The sequence below is a fragment of the Symphodus melops genome (assembly GCF_947650265.1).
Source record: "Symphodus melops genome assembly, chromosome: 22".
In the NCBI taxonomy this organism is placed as follows: domain Eukaryota; kingdom Metazoa; phylum Chordata; class Actinopteri; order Labriformes; family Labridae; genus Symphodus; species Symphodus melops.
Genome location: NC_136712.1, coordinates 8,777,593 through 8,796,320, shown reverse-complemented (window position 1 = coordinate 8,796,320; position 18,728 = coordinate 8,777,593). Strand labels below are relative to the sequence as shown.

The 18,728-nt window shown below is 40.6% G+C and overlaps 1 protein-coding gene and 1 long non-coding RNA gene across 3 annotated transcripts in view; both read right to left on the bottom strand.

Moving 5' to 3' along the window:
* Position 1: 1 nt before the first annotated feature.
* On the bottom strand, positions 2–12,259 carry LOC306817905 (peroxisome proliferator-activated receptor alpha-like). Of its 2 annotated transcripts, none has more exons than XM_079335160.1 (8): positions 11,902–12,259; positions 8,231–8,463; positions 6,399–6,553; positions 3,494–3,632; positions 2,465–2,664; positions 2,114–2,383; positions 1,762–2,005; positions 2–1,657 (listed from the first exon to the last, which is right to left on the bottom strand). In XM_079335160.1, exons 1-8 carry the CDS (start codon positions 11,913–11,915, stop codon positions 1,413–1,415), a joined length of 1,500 nt encoding a protein of 499 aa, XP_079191286.1. In that variant the 5' UTR covers positions 11,916–12,259; the 3' UTR covers positions 2–1,412. The 2 variants fall into 2 exon arrangements, with proteins under 2 accessions (XP_079191286.1, XP_079191287.1); XM_079335161.1 differs by having other exon boundaries at positions 2,114–2,380; positions 11,902–12,256.
* Positions 12,260–13,980: 1,721 nt separating this feature from the next.
* The window catches only part of LOC306817647, a 34,406-nt gene continuing 29,658 nt past the window's right edge, over positions 13,981–18,728 (bottom strand). The window contains exons 4-5 of the long non-coding RNA XR_013778050.1: positions 17,962–18,013; positions 13,981–15,428 (exon numbers count right to left, since the gene is read on the bottom strand). This is a non-coding gene — a long non-coding RNA (uncharacterized lncRNA). The remainder of the gene's footprint in view (positions 15,429–17,961; positions 18,014–18,728) is intronic.

The window sequence follows — 18,728 nt, the reverse complement described above, 5'->3', positions numbered from 1 at the left end:
CTTCAGTTAAATATATTAGTTTATTTTTAGGCTACCACATATCAATATTCCTTTAATTGAAACAGTAAATGTATGTCATAATATACACAACAAAAAAATAAAAACTATTATTACAACAATGTTACTTCATCAGGAGGTGAGTTTCTGCAACAACACAAAAAAAAGGCATTTCACCTGCTTAACTTTCCGCATACACACATCCCTTTCACTGTGGTTACCACATTCCTATTATATTTACAAAATAAAAAAGAAACCAGCTTAACACACTGTGTTTGTGGTCAAAATAATCCAATACTGGCCAATAGTTCCCCCCTAAAAACATGTGCCTTAATGGAAGAAAAATGTGCCTGCAGGCTGCCTTGTTGTTTTTAAGCAGTAGGACAGCAGACTGAAATAAATGCATAACAAATAACATAACATACTTTACATACATTAATGTTCACTGACAGTAGAAGTAAGGCTCATTATAGTTAATTGTCTGACCCAAATGCAAACAATTTACGAATTCACAATATGACGTGAGAAACTCACCTGCACCTACACCGGTAACACTTATCTTAACAAATTACTTTTCTACCCCATAGCCACAAACGCTTCATTATTGCATTTTTTATGAAAGGTTGAAGGTCAAAGTCAGAGGAGAAATGAGGTTGACATTATGGCACTATGGAATACTGATACAAATTCTACAACCATTAACATGAGAATTGTTGAGCGATATTCGTCTGGTTATATAAGGCACTTGTAATAAATAAAAGGTTATGACCATAACTCATTATCACATGAACTAAATATCCAAAATATTAGGAATATGTCTTGGTGTTAAGTCTCAGCAAAGTCTGCACAAAAAAAGTCAGTTTAAAGATTAAATGTTAAAATATCTCTGCTTCTTGGCACTCCAATTGATCTTGTTTCTGCTTGCCAATTATATACAGTGTAGTGCATAATATGACTGCATCTGCCTTGTCCGGTTATCTAGATATCATGTGTACACCCATTTTAAATGCCATGCGCATTTGTACAGCCTGTTCCCTGTTTAACTTTAGTCCTCCTATGCATGTTCCTGTAGAGTACAAGCCTGTCATCAGACCACAATGTCTGACTCTAAGGTGTCCCAAATTATGCATTTGAACGAATATCTCCACAAATCCATAGTGACGGATTAAAAACAAAGTTCTGTTTGCTCTTTGATGCAAGCACTCATGCCACCTCCAAGAGCAGATTTCCTCTCATTTCATTTGTCTTTAGTTCCAGTAGACTTCTAAAGTTATAGATCGCATGGTGTCACCTCTGCAGATCACAGCAGGGTGTATCCTTAGAAGCTGCACAATGAGCTACTTACAGTACATTGATATGCATACAGTTAAACTTAGTATGTACACCTGGTTTTAAATGGCATTAATTCTTTCTTCTCAGTACATGTCTCTGTATATCTCTTGCAGAAGTGGGTGCAACGATGTATCCTCCGTTGTCTTGATTTCCTGCACCAACTGAGCATGCTCTGTGACCAGCTCCCGGAGGTCAGCGAGTTTCTGCAGCAGTCTGGGGAAGAGGAAGTTGACATCGGGGTGGTTGGCCAGCAGGTGGAGCTGTAGTGCCTGTACGATGCTTTCCTGCAACTGCTCCACTAGAGGCACATCAACCAGGCCTGGGCGATCTGGAGGATCAGATAGAAGGAAAAAGGACACGAAGAAGCAGTCAATTTTCAAGGTCAAGGTGAATGAAAAAAATATATCTTTTTTTTCTGGATTTGATAGTTACCTCCACAGCAGATAATTGCAGCCACAAAAAGGGCCAGGTCACTGTCGTCCAGCTCCAGTGAGTTGAAGCGCGAAGCAAACTGGAATTTAGGCTCCATCATGTCACTAAATGGCCGTCGCAGGCTCTTGAGAAACTCTCTGGTGATGAAGCCTCCACCACGAGCCACTAGGAGGCCATCTTTGTTCATGCAGGAGGCCAGAAGTGTAAAGAGGGCTTCATAAACGCCATACTTCAAGAGAGTCACCTAAACAGGAATGCAAGATTCAACAAAACAGCTTTGGTTCAAGTAAAAGGAAACATCTTCCCCTGAATATACTTACTTCAATAAGTGTTACAGCAGCCCTAAACCCACCTGATCATTCAGATCCAGGTTCTGGAAGCCCGGCACCGACTTGGCGAACTCCGTCAGTTCTGTGACCGTTTCCACTGAGGTGCTCTGGCAGCAGTGGAAGAGCCTGGTTGCAGCCTCCCTCTGCTGAAGCTCCCCACTCCCCGAAGACGGAACCAGGTCCCCAGATTCAAGACTGATCTTGACCTCTGAATTGTCACCGTTTAGCATATGTGCTGCTAACGTCCTTTCTGCCAGCTGGAATGTATCCATGTCGTGAATGATGAAAGGCTGCTGACAATAGAGAGAGGAAAGATGAGACAGACTATAATGGACACTTACAATCCTCTGTCATTAGTGTGTTGTTTCCTTTACCGTCTTGCTCGTCTTTCCGGTGAGTATGAGCCGAGCTTTCGCCTTGTTCATGCTGAAGTTCTTCATGTAGGCTTCGTGGATCTGCCTCACCAGAATTTTGTGGTCGGCCAGCATGGGGTTCGCCTCCTCCTTCTCCACTACCTTGCTTTCTGCCTTTAGCTTAAGCTTCTCCGCCTGAGGCATCCGACCAAAACGGATAGCTGTAGCACAGCCGCATAAATCGTTAGCAAGAGCAAGAAGAGGATTCAAAAAGTGTTGTTTTTTTTTTTACAAGAAAACTATATTCATATACACCAAAGATATCCTCCTACAGCCAACATGCATTTGTGTGCACAAACTAACATTCAACCACAGGCAGAGCTTCTGCTTGCTGTTCGCTTTCCTCTCTTCAGAGGACAACATGTTGTCTTCCTCTCAGGTTTCGGACGTGGCTCCGCGTGCAGTGGGAGGCCATTGTAACAAACTCAATGACCCCTCTATAGTGAGTGCAGCTGACAGGCCAGATGTGGAGCTATATGGAGCCTGTGTTATCTCAATGTCAGGCAGGCTCAGACGGGGCATGTTCCATAAACCCACTGGATGTAAAACACAGAAACACACAGACACGTCCTGCTGTTGTAGTAGAGGACACATACTATGATCTCCACTGAGCAGAGTTTTATGTAACTGAATATTTGTTTTGATTACTTTAGAGACAACATATTCATTTTAGATTCTTTATATAAGCAACATAAATCTCACTATTTGAAAAAACAAAACGATTAACTGTAGCCTTATCAACCTTTTTATAAGCTATTACAGCCAGGCTTAAATTGCTGCTAATGTTAGCTGAATTTATCCACATGATGCTGTGCAACTCACTGCTTCTATAGCTATACTTATCATAGGGTAGCACAATGTGTTTATTTACTGTTACAATTTGAATTGGTAGATGTATCATTTAGTGTGTATTTACAGTACAGTACACACCCCCCCACCCCCAGATAAAATAACCACAACATAACAAAGCCGTTGAACACGAGGCCTTACCATTATGGGACATGCCCACAGACAGACACTTGTGGAATCGGCAGTACTGGCACTTGTTGCGGTTCTTCTTTTGGATTTTGCAGTTGCGTTCACACTTGTCATACTCCAGCTTTAGCCTGATGGTCCTCCTGAAGAAACCCTGTTGGAGACGGAGGGATCTCAGCTCGCTGTTCAACTTCATTTATACAGTGGGTCATATTAAAAGATTCAGATTTGACGAGACACACAATGTTCAGAATTACTCCTCTGGTTCTTGAGCTTGTTGTTATGCTCTGTGTGCGAGGGGGACTATTTATTCTGTCAGCACCACGAGTCAGCCGAAGCATGCAGGCTTTACAAGTTTGAACGTGCTCTAAAGCCATACATAATGATGCACGTGGATCCCCAGTCGCTCCACTTTAGTGAGCCTTTAGCTTTGAATTTCAATGAGAGACTGAAGCCAGTTAAACAAGCAAAAAATATTTTTAATTGTCTTTTCTTCTTCTTTTGTAGTTTTTAAAATTTTGACTTCAAGTAATATCTTCTTTTTTGCAACTTCAGCTATATCTGCTGCACATGCCTTCAGTACATTTTAAGCCCTGGCCAGACAGTGTTATGTTGCTTCCTGTATTGGACTGTACAGTGGAATAATATCTATATTTAAAGAGGTCTACTCAAAGCTTTGCCCTTTTGAGGATGAACCCTGATTGGACAAGACATCCTGCAGCCCTCCAACACACACTGGGATACATGGCAGTGGGCCAACGCATGCTAACAAGTGTTGCAAATGCGCCAGTGTATCCGATCCTTTGACATGCACTCACGTACGTCTGTGTGCATCACATGTCAATAAGGACATTCCTCATCCTCATTGTCGCTGACAATATAACTGGAGCTGCATACACATCCAATATGTCAGCAATCATCTCACAAAATGCACTTATTTTAAAGGCTTATCGTTATTAAGGGTTATTTTTTTGTGTTATTGCAAAGCACACAATTCTGGCTGTACGGTGGGAAAAAGCTCAGAGGGAAAAAAGTAAAGGTCCAGGCAATAGTTTAGTGACATGTATAAGTCCTTACAGAAACATTACAAAACAGCTTAACAGCACAAAGGGAAGGAAAACAGATGTGTGTTTACGACATGCACGTCCTTGCATGTATGGAGGCACAGTCAAGACGAGAGAGGCTGTGATTTATGCAGCCAGGACCGGTGATTAATGACACCAAAGACGTAAGCAATAGGATGGATTGTGCAATATTTCCTCAAGGGCAAACGTCTTCTTCTGAGACTAAAAAGCGTTTAACTGAATCTCTTGAAATAACTTCCTGCCATTGAGAAGGTAGAGCTGTTATTTAACCGACTGTCCTGCTGCTCTAAATGTGCCGTTTCCATGTCATACCGTCATCGCACAGCAGACTTTAAGCCCTGACACCGCGGCCCCACACAGCATTCCACCCACATTCCTACCGACAGAGCGCTCCTCTTTTCATGTGAGGTGTTGAAAGTGATACGCAGAGGCCGTCCAGCATGGAAACAGTGAACTGCGGCTGCTACATGTCACACGCCAGAGTTTTCCATGATGCCACAACATCATCAGTCAGCGAACTTTGGAACAAAGTGTGGTTAAAATACACCTCTCACGTGTGCAGCGTCCAACAGTTCAGTGTCATCGTGTTCCTTTTTTTTTTTTTTTTTTAGGACAGCAGCAGTCTGACACAAGGGCAAAACCAGCGTTCAGTGTGATGGATGACAGCCAGCTGTATGCGCTTAAAAACATACAGATGTGCATTCTTCAAAACTTTGACATCAGAAATGAATATTGTGAAATATTTGCCTCCTGCCTGTGTCCATATAGATCCTATAGATTCCAGGGAAACTCAAAGCACATTGCCAGCCCAGAGGAGTGAAAACAGACTCTGCACAAAACTGGTAACAACTCTGTTTCACTTCAAATACATGACTATTGTAGTCCTACTCCGGACTTCGGTAAGTAGTTTACAGAGTAGAATAAACAAACAGTGTCAAGGTGAAGCTGTGGCTAACGGGAGACATTTCAAATACGGGAAAGTACGTTGTAAAAGTTGTGCAAAAGTAGCAAACTGAGATTATCAGCACAAAAAAAAAAAAGGCTCGGGGCTTAGAGGTGTGAGCCTAATACGAGCTCACATGACTTCATACAAAAAAAACAGTGCAGTGATGATCATTCATGGTTCGAACACATGCACAGAAGTGGTCACTGAACTGATAATGAACTCAATAGTCTCAGTTACAGAATGTTCTGGGTGACATTGACTTTTTTTTTTGTGCGACATAAAATCTCAAGAATGTCAGGAATTTAACCTCTGAAGTGTCCTGTGGAGCTGAACTCATTCAGACCTGAATAATGTACGGTTCTCATAATGACAACCTCTAAAAGATGAATGCAAAGTAGATGGGAAAAAAAAAAGGTTTGAAAAAGAAGACAATATGTGCCTATCAACACGGGAGGGCTCTCTGCCAGCAGCAGTTCCATGTGTGTTCATGAGTGTGTGTAATAAAGTCTCTTAGTGGGGCTCTGTGCCAAGCAGGGGAGGGGTGACAAGGCAACCGAGGCCACTCTGTCCCCCACCTCACATGACCCGGCGGTGTGCTTCACAAACTTTCCACTGGCTGCTAGGTCAGGCGCTCCTGCATGCCAAGCTTTGTATGTGTTATGTTGTGAGTGTGGGGGATTATGTGTGATGTGAACACATGTGAGTGGGTGTATTTGGTTTTGAGCTTCACATCCACATGCAAGGACACCAAAGACAACGTTTTCCTTGACATGTTATCATCAATGTGAACCGGATTTCGATTATTTGTGTCATTTTCTATTTTTACCGGGTCTGTCCTTTCTCACCTCACAGTATGCCAGTTCATGCATACAAGATGTACGTGTCTCACCTTGCAGCCCTCACAGGCATGCACTCCATAGTGGAAGCCTGAAGCTTTGTCTGAGCACACCCGGCACTCCAGGTTAAGGGGGGGGAAACTCTCCTCGGGGCCAGGCGCTCCTCCACACACCCCCGAAGACGGACTGGAGGCGGGGGTCAAAGTGTCTGCAAAACACAAGGCACATAAAGGCATTCCTTTAATCTCTAAAAAACTACAGTATATCAATCCAGAATACAAATCCTAAAATATTTCATGACGTAATGATTTACACAGGTCAATAAGTAGCATAAGCCTCGTTATTTTTGAGTAATACGCTGATTCACTTACGAAGACAAGAATTGTAAGAGACACGACTGTCAACCTTTATTTCTTTATTGTGCTATCATCTTAGCAAAGTTTTAGCATTTTAGCCTTTTTAGTATTTTTAATTTTTGCTGCATAACTCTTTAAGAAACCTGGAAATGTTTTCAAATCAACGACTCAAACAGAAGCGAATCTTAATCTAACTGCTTGTTTTGCAACGGTTTAACATAATGTGTGGTCAGAGAGCTTTGGAGGTGGATTAGAGGTCAACAGAGCCAAAGTAAGCTTTTCACAGTCTCAAGCTTTTAATTCTAGACTGGGACTTACACTTTGAGCCTTTTTTTTTTTTAATGACTCAGAAGGGAGCGCCGACAGCCCAGTGTTTGATGATGCACGTCCCATGTACAGAGGCGATAGTCGTCATTGCAGCAAAGTGGGTTCAAATCTGACCTCAGGCCTTTGCTGCATGTTATCCTCCCACTCTCTCTTCCCAACATTTCCTGTCTCTCTTCAGCTGCCCTCTCCAAAAACAGCCCTAAAAATAACTTTAAAAATGAACCATCAAATGTGAGAAGATAAACTCATTTACTTTGGTTTTTGCCTGGGTTAAGAGTGAAATTTAGAGCTAGCCTTTAGTTAGCGTCACTAGCTTGACTCAGCATTTTTGATGGTACAGTCTTTGGAATCAATGTTGTATTTCAGCTGGATAAAGGTGCTTTTAGGGGGATCTTGAAATGTCTTCCACAACTAACAATATCAGTATTGGATATAAACTCACTGCTTGTTTTTTTTTAAATTTAGATTTAGTCAAAGCAATATGAAACATGTTTGGAGCTTTAGAGGTGGTTTGGGAGTGGAATGAATCAGAACACCTGCCTGCAATTTTAGGGTTTAGCTTTATGTTTTCAATGGCATGAGAGTGGTATTAGGCATCTAAGACTTTGTTTTATCCAATACAGAACACATTTACTAGAGTTCAGAACAGCATAATATCGTACCAATATCAGAAGGAACATGAAGGGCACAGTTCTATGACTACTTGAATATTCTTACATTATATCAAAATGGGCCGACCTCCCGAACAAAAGGAAACAATAACCTGTTTCTATTCTATGTAGGATTATAATGTGCACTGAATACCTATCTCATCAACCAGAAGAAGACAACAGCTATTTTAATAGATCAGTTTTCATTCTACTTTTTAAAACAAGAAGTGTATTTCACTTCATACATCGAGGAGTCCTGCAAGAAAGGCTGTTTCTGCTTGAGAAGAATTTTTGAGTGTTTTCCAGAAGACATTCGTTCAAGCACTGCTCAGGTATTTGGACACAAGATCATGGTGGAGAGACAGAGATAAATCTAATCTTCTGTTAGCAGATATTTTATGCTGGTCTCTTTTGTGAATTAACACGTCATAGAAGGTCAAAAGGTTGTTGTTGTAATGATCCACATCACCTGTTTGCAGCAAAAATACACCCTGACATGTAAGTTCAACCTTTAAAGCGAATTAGGGAGCATCTGTAAGTGCCTGTACTCACCCAGTACAATGGAACACTCAGATCCAGAGCCGGTGCTCTGCTGCTCCAAAAAATCAAATCCCAGCGCGTTGTCTCCGATAGACTGGGATATGTCACGAAGATCGTCCATCAGGTCTCCACACAGCGGACCATCCAGCAGGGGATCCCCCAGAGGCGATGGGGGGCTGAAGAGATCCCCAGCCATGGTAGAGATGGAACCAATCCTGGAAGGAAGGATCGCCTCACTCACCAGACTGTGAAAAGAGGGGAGATTGACGAATGATGAGGACAAAGGCTGATAATGAGACTAAAATATAAAGTTTTATTGCAGACACAGGTCCATGTCATACACATACGTAATAAATAGTATAAAAAGGAGATACAAAATACATAGGAAATCACAGGCAATTGCACCAATGCCTTCTTAACCTAGAAGTGAATCTGTAACAGCTTTTCAGTGGGCTAAAATCCTGAGGCAGCTTCTGAGAGTGGTGGAACAGTAACCTCTGAGGAACATTTTTAGAATAAAAAATGAAATACTTTGCTTTTGTTTCTGAGCCAACACATACATTGTGTATGTGTGTGGGAACACATGTACTGTACGTGCGAATTTCCTGTGTGGTTGTTTTTCTGCATTTCTGTCACTGTACTGCTCTTTTGTTCCATGTTGTTCCAGCCCTTTGGTCAGCTGTTGCAGTTTTTAAATGTGTCTTATAAATACCATCTATGGACCTATTGAATAAAAATGCCCTTTATTTCTTAAGAGAAATTGACAGAACTCTGGCTAAAAAGGTTTCAACACTGGCTGAAGAAGTAAAAAATGTCCCACTTGTTTCCAGGTCTACAGTATGTGTCAGCACTGTGATTGACTGGCGAATAGTCCAGGGTGGACCCCGCCGTTCACAGCAGGGATTGGTTCCACAAAAACAGGAAAAGCGGTATTGATAATGGATGGATTTTCTCATTAAGTTCGAGATGAGATGGTGACCCTCAGATTTGGGCTATTCATTGCAAAGAAAACAAGCTAGCAAGGTTACAGGTTTTACATTTTTTTAAGATAAAACATCCAGTGCTTACCCTAACCCTATTATATAACAGGGTACTAATGCTAGGGTTTAAAAAGTTAGTAATGGTGTATCCCAGCGCTTTGTAAGGTGTTAAATAAGTGAATAATGCACATGCAGCAGGGTTTTTTTCAAATGCATTGTTCATAATGTCAATACAACCCTCCTAAGCTTTACCCAAACTAAGGCTTGTACTAAAGCTCTGACTCAGATTTGTTGAACAACTGGGATGGCCACAGAGATTCTAAAGACACTCTGTGAATACATACTGTACATCAGAGGTAATGTTTACATTGCATGAATAGCTTTCCAGTGTGTAGACACGCAGCTTTAAGTCACTTTCTCTGCCCTCTTCTGTAGCAGTCGGTCCTCTCAGAGTGAATCTAAAACATTGTGTGGGAGGGAGTGTGTTAAAGCTCACAGCTGCTCTCAGCAGGGGAAAGGACATCTGGTTGAGCCATCACAACATCCCAGTACCATGGCTAATGCTCATGTTCTTTAACGCTATATCCAACTTCCAGTAATTCATGGCAGCGGCAGATGTTACTGTTATTTTCTGCAGACTGTATATTGATTGGCTTGTCAGACTGCAATTGGTGTAAAAAGGCGCTTTGAGTAGAAGACTAGAAAAGCATTATCCAAGCTTAAGTCAGCTGCAAACATCTGTAAGTCGTGCATGCATGAAAAGATTATGAAGTGTATGAGATTGTGCAATTTGATTTATTTTGCCTGTTTCAAATCCTGACTTTAAAGCTCCTGTCAGGAACTTTTTGTTTGTGCAGATTTTGGCACCCCCTCCTGGCCAAAGAGGTCTTTGCTTATTTTGTATTGTACTTGTGTAAGTAGTGTTTTTTTTTAAATATCATTCTACTGATGCTTACACATCCAGAGTCTTAGGGAAATGTAAATCACTTAGTCTGACCTCTACCCTGCAACAGCAGTTTCAGTAGTATAGTCAGAATTGGAGTTATCTATCTTTGTAGGTCATATAAAGGCACCTCACAGGGTCACAAGTATATGCTGGTTAAACCAATAGTAAAACATGACAATAAGCTCAAATGATCTCTTCCACTTGTTTGGATGGTAAACATGCTGTCTGTTGACTCCTGAGGCCAGACAGTAAGGACGTGATTGATCAAAGCATGCCAGTACTTGTTTATCTAGTCTCTGTGTTGCAGTATGTCAGCCGACAGGTCCTGACAGAACGCCAACGCTGTGTAAAGAAAGATATCTGTGAGTGTGTGTACAAAATTTTTTTACTTGTATGTCAACAGTTAAATAAACTGGTCTGACTGTTGTCTAATGCAGCTTCATCAAAGCTGTTTGGATGAACTTGTGCCCTCTGACAATCTGTTGAGCAGTTAAGAAATGTTATTTCTGTCAAAGGGCAGATTGGGTGAGAGTATATGAATCTATGGGCGGTATGCTATCCAAAGAAAGTACTATTCTTTTCCAGCTTTTAATTTCTATATACAATAACATGCTTTTTAGATTTTGCTGGGTTGTATCCAAAATATGTAGGATCCCATCAGAACACATGCAAAACTGTTTCCACATCTGGTTCAGATTACTTATTATATAGTGTAGTGTTCTTTGTCCTGACCTGCACTCTGGCATGACTTCACTTGGGGCTGAGGGAATTAGTGGATTTAATGATAACATTACAAATTTCATGGACAAATCTTTCGACATTTGAGTCATTTTTTGTGTGTGAATAGTTGCATGTTTGGAAATGTGACAATTGCCCAATTTCTAGGATTTGACTGTAAATGTGGATATTTTGGAGTTGTTAACATTCCAGTCAAAAAAAGGCTGATAGTTGGATAGATTTAACAGTTAAAAATGAAAATACCTCATCAGTTTCCTGTTTCCACCTCAGTATCTTTAAGATTTAACATACTGAAAATAGGTCAACAACTACCTTTTCACCAAGTGGATAACACTGCATTTCCTCTTTCATAGCTGTCTCTGGCCCAGCCCATGTTTCCCCATCAACTCAAAGGACATTGTGTTTTAAAATCCCAGAGGAACTATACAATCCCAGACAGAGGACACTATCTTTAGGTCACGGGAGAAGAGGAAACAGGAGCCTTCAGCTGTGCAAAACAAAGCATGTTAAAAGACCAACAACTGACCTACAAGCTCGATTAGTTCCACGACTTGAAATAGACTGTCAGTACCGTCTGCTGAATCAGGATTACATCTCTGACACAAAGAATAGTGAGGCAATCATAAAGAACACTTCCACATTAATGTACAGACTGTCACGTGTTATCCCTGTCTCTTGATGTTTCTACTTTTAGGAAAATCAAATGAATGCTGTTTGGACATAGAGGGGACACTTCAGCCTATAAATAAACACACTCCTCATATTAGAATGAAGCTTTTCTATTTACAAAAAAAAAAAGAGGTGAAGACTCGACCAGTCGGGAAGGTCAGTGTGGGATTGGATCAAACACACAACAAGACAGCCGGCTGAGATACTGAGAACATTTGCATGCATTCTTCTAATTCAGGAATAGACACAAGAAGACTTCAGCTACGCTGTCGAACTACTAAAGTGTCCAAAGAAATTCCAATAGCTATGGATTTGATTAGCCGAAGTTGGAAAATAAAGGTGATTAATACCTCCGAGGCTGCATTCCGGATCATTTTCAGAGGCTGGGGGTCGAGATGGAGGGATGTCTCCAACCGGAGCTGGAGGAGGGAGGTGTTTAAGTCCCGGGACACTCTGAAGAACTGATCAGTGATCCACAGATCTCCTCTGTTGAAAACTTGACGAGTCGCCTCCCTCCGCGCTGTCAAAACCCCTCCGTTCATCCTCTGCAGGAAGTAACGTAACGACGGACGGCGACACGACGCACACACCCCCCTGACACACCTATGCTTTCAGCCAATGCGCATGCAGGGACCACCACGCTTTGTTTTGGCAGGAGCCAATAACTTCCTGGTGTGTTGAAACGTCACGGGTTGGGGTGATGTGTTTTTGTAGTTCTTGGACCGTGGACGGACGACATGTCTTATTCTAGCTGTCTCCCCTTTCAATTTCGTTGTTAACGACGTCATTAAAGGCTGTGAACATGCCAGCATCATTTGCTGTGTTAAATTCACATGAGGTCATCGCCTCGTGCACCATTTACAAGCAAGCCATATGAATCGCTTCACGTCACAGACTTAAGGGGCATTGTCTTTTATTACGTAAATTATTTATTACTAAATACCTATAACCTATAAGTACGCCTGCATGTAAAGTTTGGCTATGTTAACATAGTCTAAAATATACATTGCAGTTTGTTATCTGTACTCAAATTAGTTTGCCTATAGATGTAAATGCATGAATTGATTCAGGCCTGCATTAATTCAACTGAGTGCTGGTGGTTATTCATTCATTTGAATCAGTTTGTACCACCTTGAGCCATTTTCATCACGTAATACTTTTTCATGCAGGAGACTACAGGGAAATATGTTGTTACTCTTATACAAAACGTTAAAAAACATATGATTCTCTGTATAATTTCTGTAAACACTTACAGTGGTATAGTCGCATTAAAGGGTCAGTTTTAGGATTATCATAAGCATTAATATGTATAAAACCAAAGGACACTAATGAGCCATTCTTGCGGTATTTTCTTCTCATGAGACCAATGTGATATTTTCTATGCTGTTTACTGCAGTGTTGTTGTTTTTTTTAAACAGGATTATGGAGTTATCCTTCGACATGTTTTCATCTTTCGTGTTAAATTAAAAACACATTCCATCTCGTATAGCCATTCAAATACACTTACGCCTTTGTTTTTAAAAAACTAGGTTGAGTAATTTTAACATGCACATTTCATCACACAGGTTATATGTTGAATATAACAGTTGTTTATTTTTTTTTTATAATTGTAATTTCAGTAGGTGTTAGAGCTTGTGCTGTTGTAAATACCCAGCCATGTTCAAATGGTTCAGTTTTCATTTAGAGCACTTTTTTGTAGTGTATTTTAGACCTTAGTAAATAATCAAGTGTGTAGTCGAAGTTAAGCACAACATGCAATACATGGCGCCATCTACTGTGCACAATAAGCAATTACTGTGTCCCCAGCAAGTTGCACCTGTTTACTTCTACAGTCAAACTATACAGGAGTGTTCTGAAGCTGCTCAGTATATTCACTCACACGTTGGGGAGAGATGATTTAAGGTTGTTGTTGTTTTGCTGATGCCTCAGCACCTGACCGGTAAAACCTGAGAATCTGAATTGAGACTGAAGCAGATATATGCTTTGATGAAATTTGGGAAGCATCTTGAGAAGGAAGCGCAAAGCCTCTGAGACTACTTTCTCAAGTATTAAAACAAGGCTGAGCATATGGCGTGGATAAAATAGCTTTAGATGATCCCCAACATTTGCATAATCTTGCATGGAAAATGAAATCATAATAAAGTATTGTCACTAAGTACTAAGACAAGCTTCTTCTTAAATACTGAATAGACCTACACAATAAATCAGGAGCAACAGATTGTTTCAGCTTTGTCTTATAAAATACCTTGAGCTCCCTACAAGGATTACTAAAGAAATATTATTCCAACAACTTACTTCTACACTGAAAGGATCAGCCACACACTTTTATAAGTGTAAGATCTAGACCTGCTTTTTTGTGAAGACAGATAACATCCGTAATGAACTTGTGCTTTACTGTACGAATAAAGATTGAATGACTCGTGGTCCGGTTCTTTTTTATCATCTCGTCTTTATTTATCTCCGAACAAAACAGCACAAAGTCAAAACATTAATAAACATTTCTATAAACATATTTCCAAGGCCAACCAAAAGTATTTTCAATGTTCTTTATGAAGTCTGAATGTGTAATTGATTTTGCCATGAAATACATTTTGTAATTTTGCACCACTCACCCGTGGAATGAGGAACCTTGGACATTAAACGCCAGTGGTTAGTCAGGGATGACTTTGGATGACTCTGCCAGTGTTGGGTGACACAGACATGGGTGCTCCTGTGATGTATTGCTGCCCTCCAGGGAAGGCAGTAGGTTGTATAGTTAGCTCCTGATGGGGTAAAATCACAACCCTGAAACCACACAACCTACTACCTCACCCTGTACGAACACCAGAAGTCCCCCAGGTAGAGGGAGGAGGAGGAGGAGGAGGAGGAGGAGCGGGGTGTTGAATGTTTGTCTTGAATACATGGGAGAAGTAAATAACGGGACAAGACAACAACTAAAACGTTTTCAGAGCATTTACAGTTATGATGAGCATAATTAATTAATGATTCCTGAGAATATTCAACTGAAAAGCTCTAAAATTTAAAAACTTCAGTTCAATATTACAATGTTTAAAATTTAAATTAAAAAAGGATTCTACAGTGTTGAAGTTGTATTTTCTTTGTGATGATGATGATGATGAAGTCGATGCAATCACAGTCGCTTCAGGAAAGACAGTAAGTTGTATAGTCATCTGACAACTTGGGAATAACCCTAAAACTATACAACCTACTACCTCACCCCAAAGGACAGTTTTTCTGTGGCGGCTGGTTCTTATCTGCCGTCGCTGCTGTCGGCCTGCAGGGAGACGAACTGAGAACAAGAGGAAGCTTCTGGGAGAGAAGGTGGCAACAAAAAGTTTGAGCTCTTCTCCCACACACGTATGCATGCTGTTGTTTTATTCCTACACATTTTTTTTTTGTAATTTAATTATTTATTTTCTGCTCAATAAAATACTATTAATGTACCGGTAACAAAAAAAATAAAAATAAACAACAGTTCTCTCTTTAATGTAATCTCTTAAACGAGAAGTTACTCTGCTTACAGACCATGCCATTTAAGATCTTTTGTGAAATAAAATCAACACTATAAATATGCAGAAAAAAATAAAATATAATAAATAAAAAATTTAAATGACTTTAATTCAAAACGCTTTCATTTCGGTGAGAAGGCGCCAATTATTATTATTATTTTTTTTTTCAGGACATGCGATCTTGCATAAGAGAAGAGCAGAGTTAGCTAACAGTGTGTCAGACAATGAGTTCACTCCTCAAACAAAGAATGCTGTCGATTCACTTCATAAAAGTCATTCATTGTTGACAGGTCACCTCCTCTCCCCCTGCAGCTCCGGCTTCAGGTCCGGGCAGTGCGTCTGCTCTCGTCCTCTCAGGTTTCCTCGACCTGATGGTGACAAGTGAGAAGAGAGAGTGAGCTCGCGACTGGAAGTCAAAAGGTCACACTCGCACATCTCGTCTCACACACACACAAGCCCACAAGCACACACAGCACACATACGTGAGAGGAAGTAAAAGCATGGGCATACACATGCATAGGCTTGTGTGAATGTGCATGAACACACAGAGACTGAGAGTGTCTTCTTTTTGGATTATTTATGAGGATCTTGTTTGGCGATCAGCAGGGGAACTGTGATGTTACCTGCTGGCTTCGAGTGATAAACTGCCTCATTAACCTAAAACTGCTCGGTTAAATCCTAAATACTCGTCCTCACTCTCCCTCTGTAGTTAATTTGTGCGTCACAAGAACTCTCAAAACAAACAAGCGTATATTTGCGTGTCTTTGAGTGGCGGGTCAAGCAAGACGAGGGGTCGTTGTTTCAGGGAGTTTCCTGTGCGAGACAGGAGAGGCTGCGTCTCTGCTTGTGGTTTCCCCCCTCGAGCGACGCGGGAGACCCGAGGGAGGGAGGTGAGATCTAACTTATAAAAGTGAGTCACGGCCCGAACTCCTCACACGCAGGAACTGGAGCGCACGCAGGCACCAGTTTGAGGTTATTTTATTGCAGGTTGGTTTTCCAATAAATGCCACAAACATCTCCACACGTGCTACTTAATGTCCCGGCCTGTAAGCTACAATGAAGAGCATTCTGAAGTGTGTGCGCGGCCAGGTGTGTGTGCGGGTGCAGCAGGTCCCTTCTCCTCCACACCTAAAGGGTCAACACATGCCATTTAAATCTCGGAGATTTCTGCACTCACCCCACCTGATAAAGGTACATTTAATTTCATCTTTCAGTGGATTATCCACAGACCTCGACATGAACTGATTTAATCCTTCCTCCAAAAGAAATAGTCCCTTCATCGTGATCAATTGTTACGCAGGAAAATCCAGGCGAATAAGGAAAAGGTCTCGAGAGGAGATTTACATTTTATTTTTTTTTAAAGTTAAACAGTTGATTAATAACTAGATAATGTATTTTAATATTTTAAAGCAGTCTCTGTTTAACTCCCACACTGTATCCTGTAGAGGTGCATTTACGAGGCTGCTATTTGTAGACTTTGGAGAATCACAGAAATACTTGTGTGGACAGTTTGAAGCTACTTGAGCTGGAGTGCATAGTTTGTTTTTTGGTCGTTTGTAAAAGTCAACCTTTAAACAACCAGTGCTCCAAACATCGAAAAGTGCTCTTTAACACTTGCAGATAGTTCCCAGAGCATAGATCCTACCTATCGTTTGTGTGAGCCTCCTCTTTTCTGCCTTTTTTTTTTCTCCTTCTAATTATCCAAAGCAACAACGTGAATGTGAAGACGTGTTCCTGACGTGATCGTACAAAACCTGTCTCCAGTCTGTAAACGATGTAATTGTGGTCTTTTATCTATAGAGAGGAGTAACACCCAAGAAAGTCATTAACTCTTGCACAACTTTCCCAAAGAACTCTTTTTTTTTTTTTTTTTTTAAACTCATGGCGCCATAAACTGTAAAACAGTGTAAAACTGTCAGGAACGATACTTTAAATGATTTGACAATAACCACTCGACTCTGGGAGGAGAGCAGACCGCGTGTTCCTGCAGGATCGCTTTAAAAAAAAAAAAAAAAAGTTATATGAGCAACTGTAAAATGAAAAGTGTCTGTTTTTCTTTGTTGTTTGACATAATGGCACAGGTCGTCTTTTTACTGAAGATTACACAAATATGACATGACACGAACGCCAAAAGATTCATGTCCAGTGACTGTTTTTTTTGTTTTTTTTGGGGGGTGTCTGTTGAACACACTGCATCCAACATGACTTTACAGACATTCAGGTGTTTCGAAGGACATCGTATTTTAAAGAGCACAGGCTCAGAAGTCTTTGGAGGAGTCCTGTCCGTGCGCCTGCAGTTGACCAAAGTCACCAACAGGTGTCATGTCTCCCCACGTTTACAGGGAGTGTGTGTGCAAACCCCAGGGCTCCCGTGACAATGAGGCCTTTGTGCAGTTCCGAGTGCCAGCCGGTGTGCCCTCGTGTACTGTTTCCCTCTAATCTTCATTTGACCTTTAGGCTGATGGCTTTTCTTTTCCCCTTTTTCCCCCCCCCAACTAATTTCCTTTGTGGAGATTATCATTTAGCCGCGGCGCCGATTTACTGATTCAGATGACAATACACACGCACAACACGCCAGAGTGGGTTTTGATGGGACATGTCATCCGCTGCTTCAGTATCTGCTCTACTCTGGGAACAATGTGCGCCGGAATGTGTTCAATAAACTAACGACAAACTGTGTGTTACTAGTGTTGTGTCACTGCAGGGCCAGGAAATCACAGCATTCATAATCCCTGCTGCAGACCTGAGCGAAAAAAGATTACGATATCAGTGTGACGGTATCGTCACACACGCAAAGACACGCACGCACTGTTACACATAGTTGAGTGTGACGTAAATGTACTCTCAGATCAAATAAAACAAAACAGACAAAAAATATAAATATAAAAACTTGACACTAACCTTGAAATAAATATCTGAGCAGGAATGTTATTTAACTCCCAAAATAATCAGCCTGCAAAAAAAGAGAAAAAAAGAGATTTTAATCACACATGCTGTACAAAAACACAAAAACACACAGTACCACATGTTCTCTCTCTCTGTCACACACACACACGCACACACGCACACACACACACACACACACACACACACACACACGGTGTCCATGTAGCCCTCAGGTCATAAACCTGCCAAGCAGCTCCTTGAGTGTGTCATTAGAGCTGATGTAACATATGTTGGAGTGATCAGCAATGCTGCCGCTGAATTTCGATGGGATCACGATATGAAGTGAAAAGTGGCTCGTGTTGAAGCAGCTCAAGATTCATCTGAGACAATAAAAACTTCCACTGGGAATTTATGTGTGCATTTTTAGAACTACAAATGAAGTGAATGCTTTCTGTCCAATATATATATATATATATATATATATATATATATATATATATATATATATATATAATATATATATATAACACACACACATATAAATATATAAACGTTGACTATACAGTGTGTATATATATATACACACACACACACACTGTATAATCAACGTTTGTTTAAAAATTTATAATCAATTTAATTATTTATTTTATAATTAGCATTATTTAATTTGGTCCAATTGGATTTACATAATTTTGAAAATAAATTTAAAAAAGAGAAGAAAACATGAAAAACGCAAATGCTAAAAATAAAGAAATACTGAGGAAAAAAAGACGTCAAATTAA

Excerpts from the sequence above, each read along its gene's own strand:
- LOC306817905 (XM_079335160.1), bottom strand. Across the intron at positions 3,633-6,398 it reads ATGCCTGTGAGGGCTGCAAG|GGTTTCTTCAGGAGGACCAT; the intron begins GTGAGACACGTA and ends CGTCTCCAACAG. Across the intron at positions 2,006-2,113 it reads ACCTGGATCTGAATGATCAG|GTGACTCTCTTGAAGTATGG; the intron begins GTGGGTTTAGGG and ends ATTCCTGTTTAG.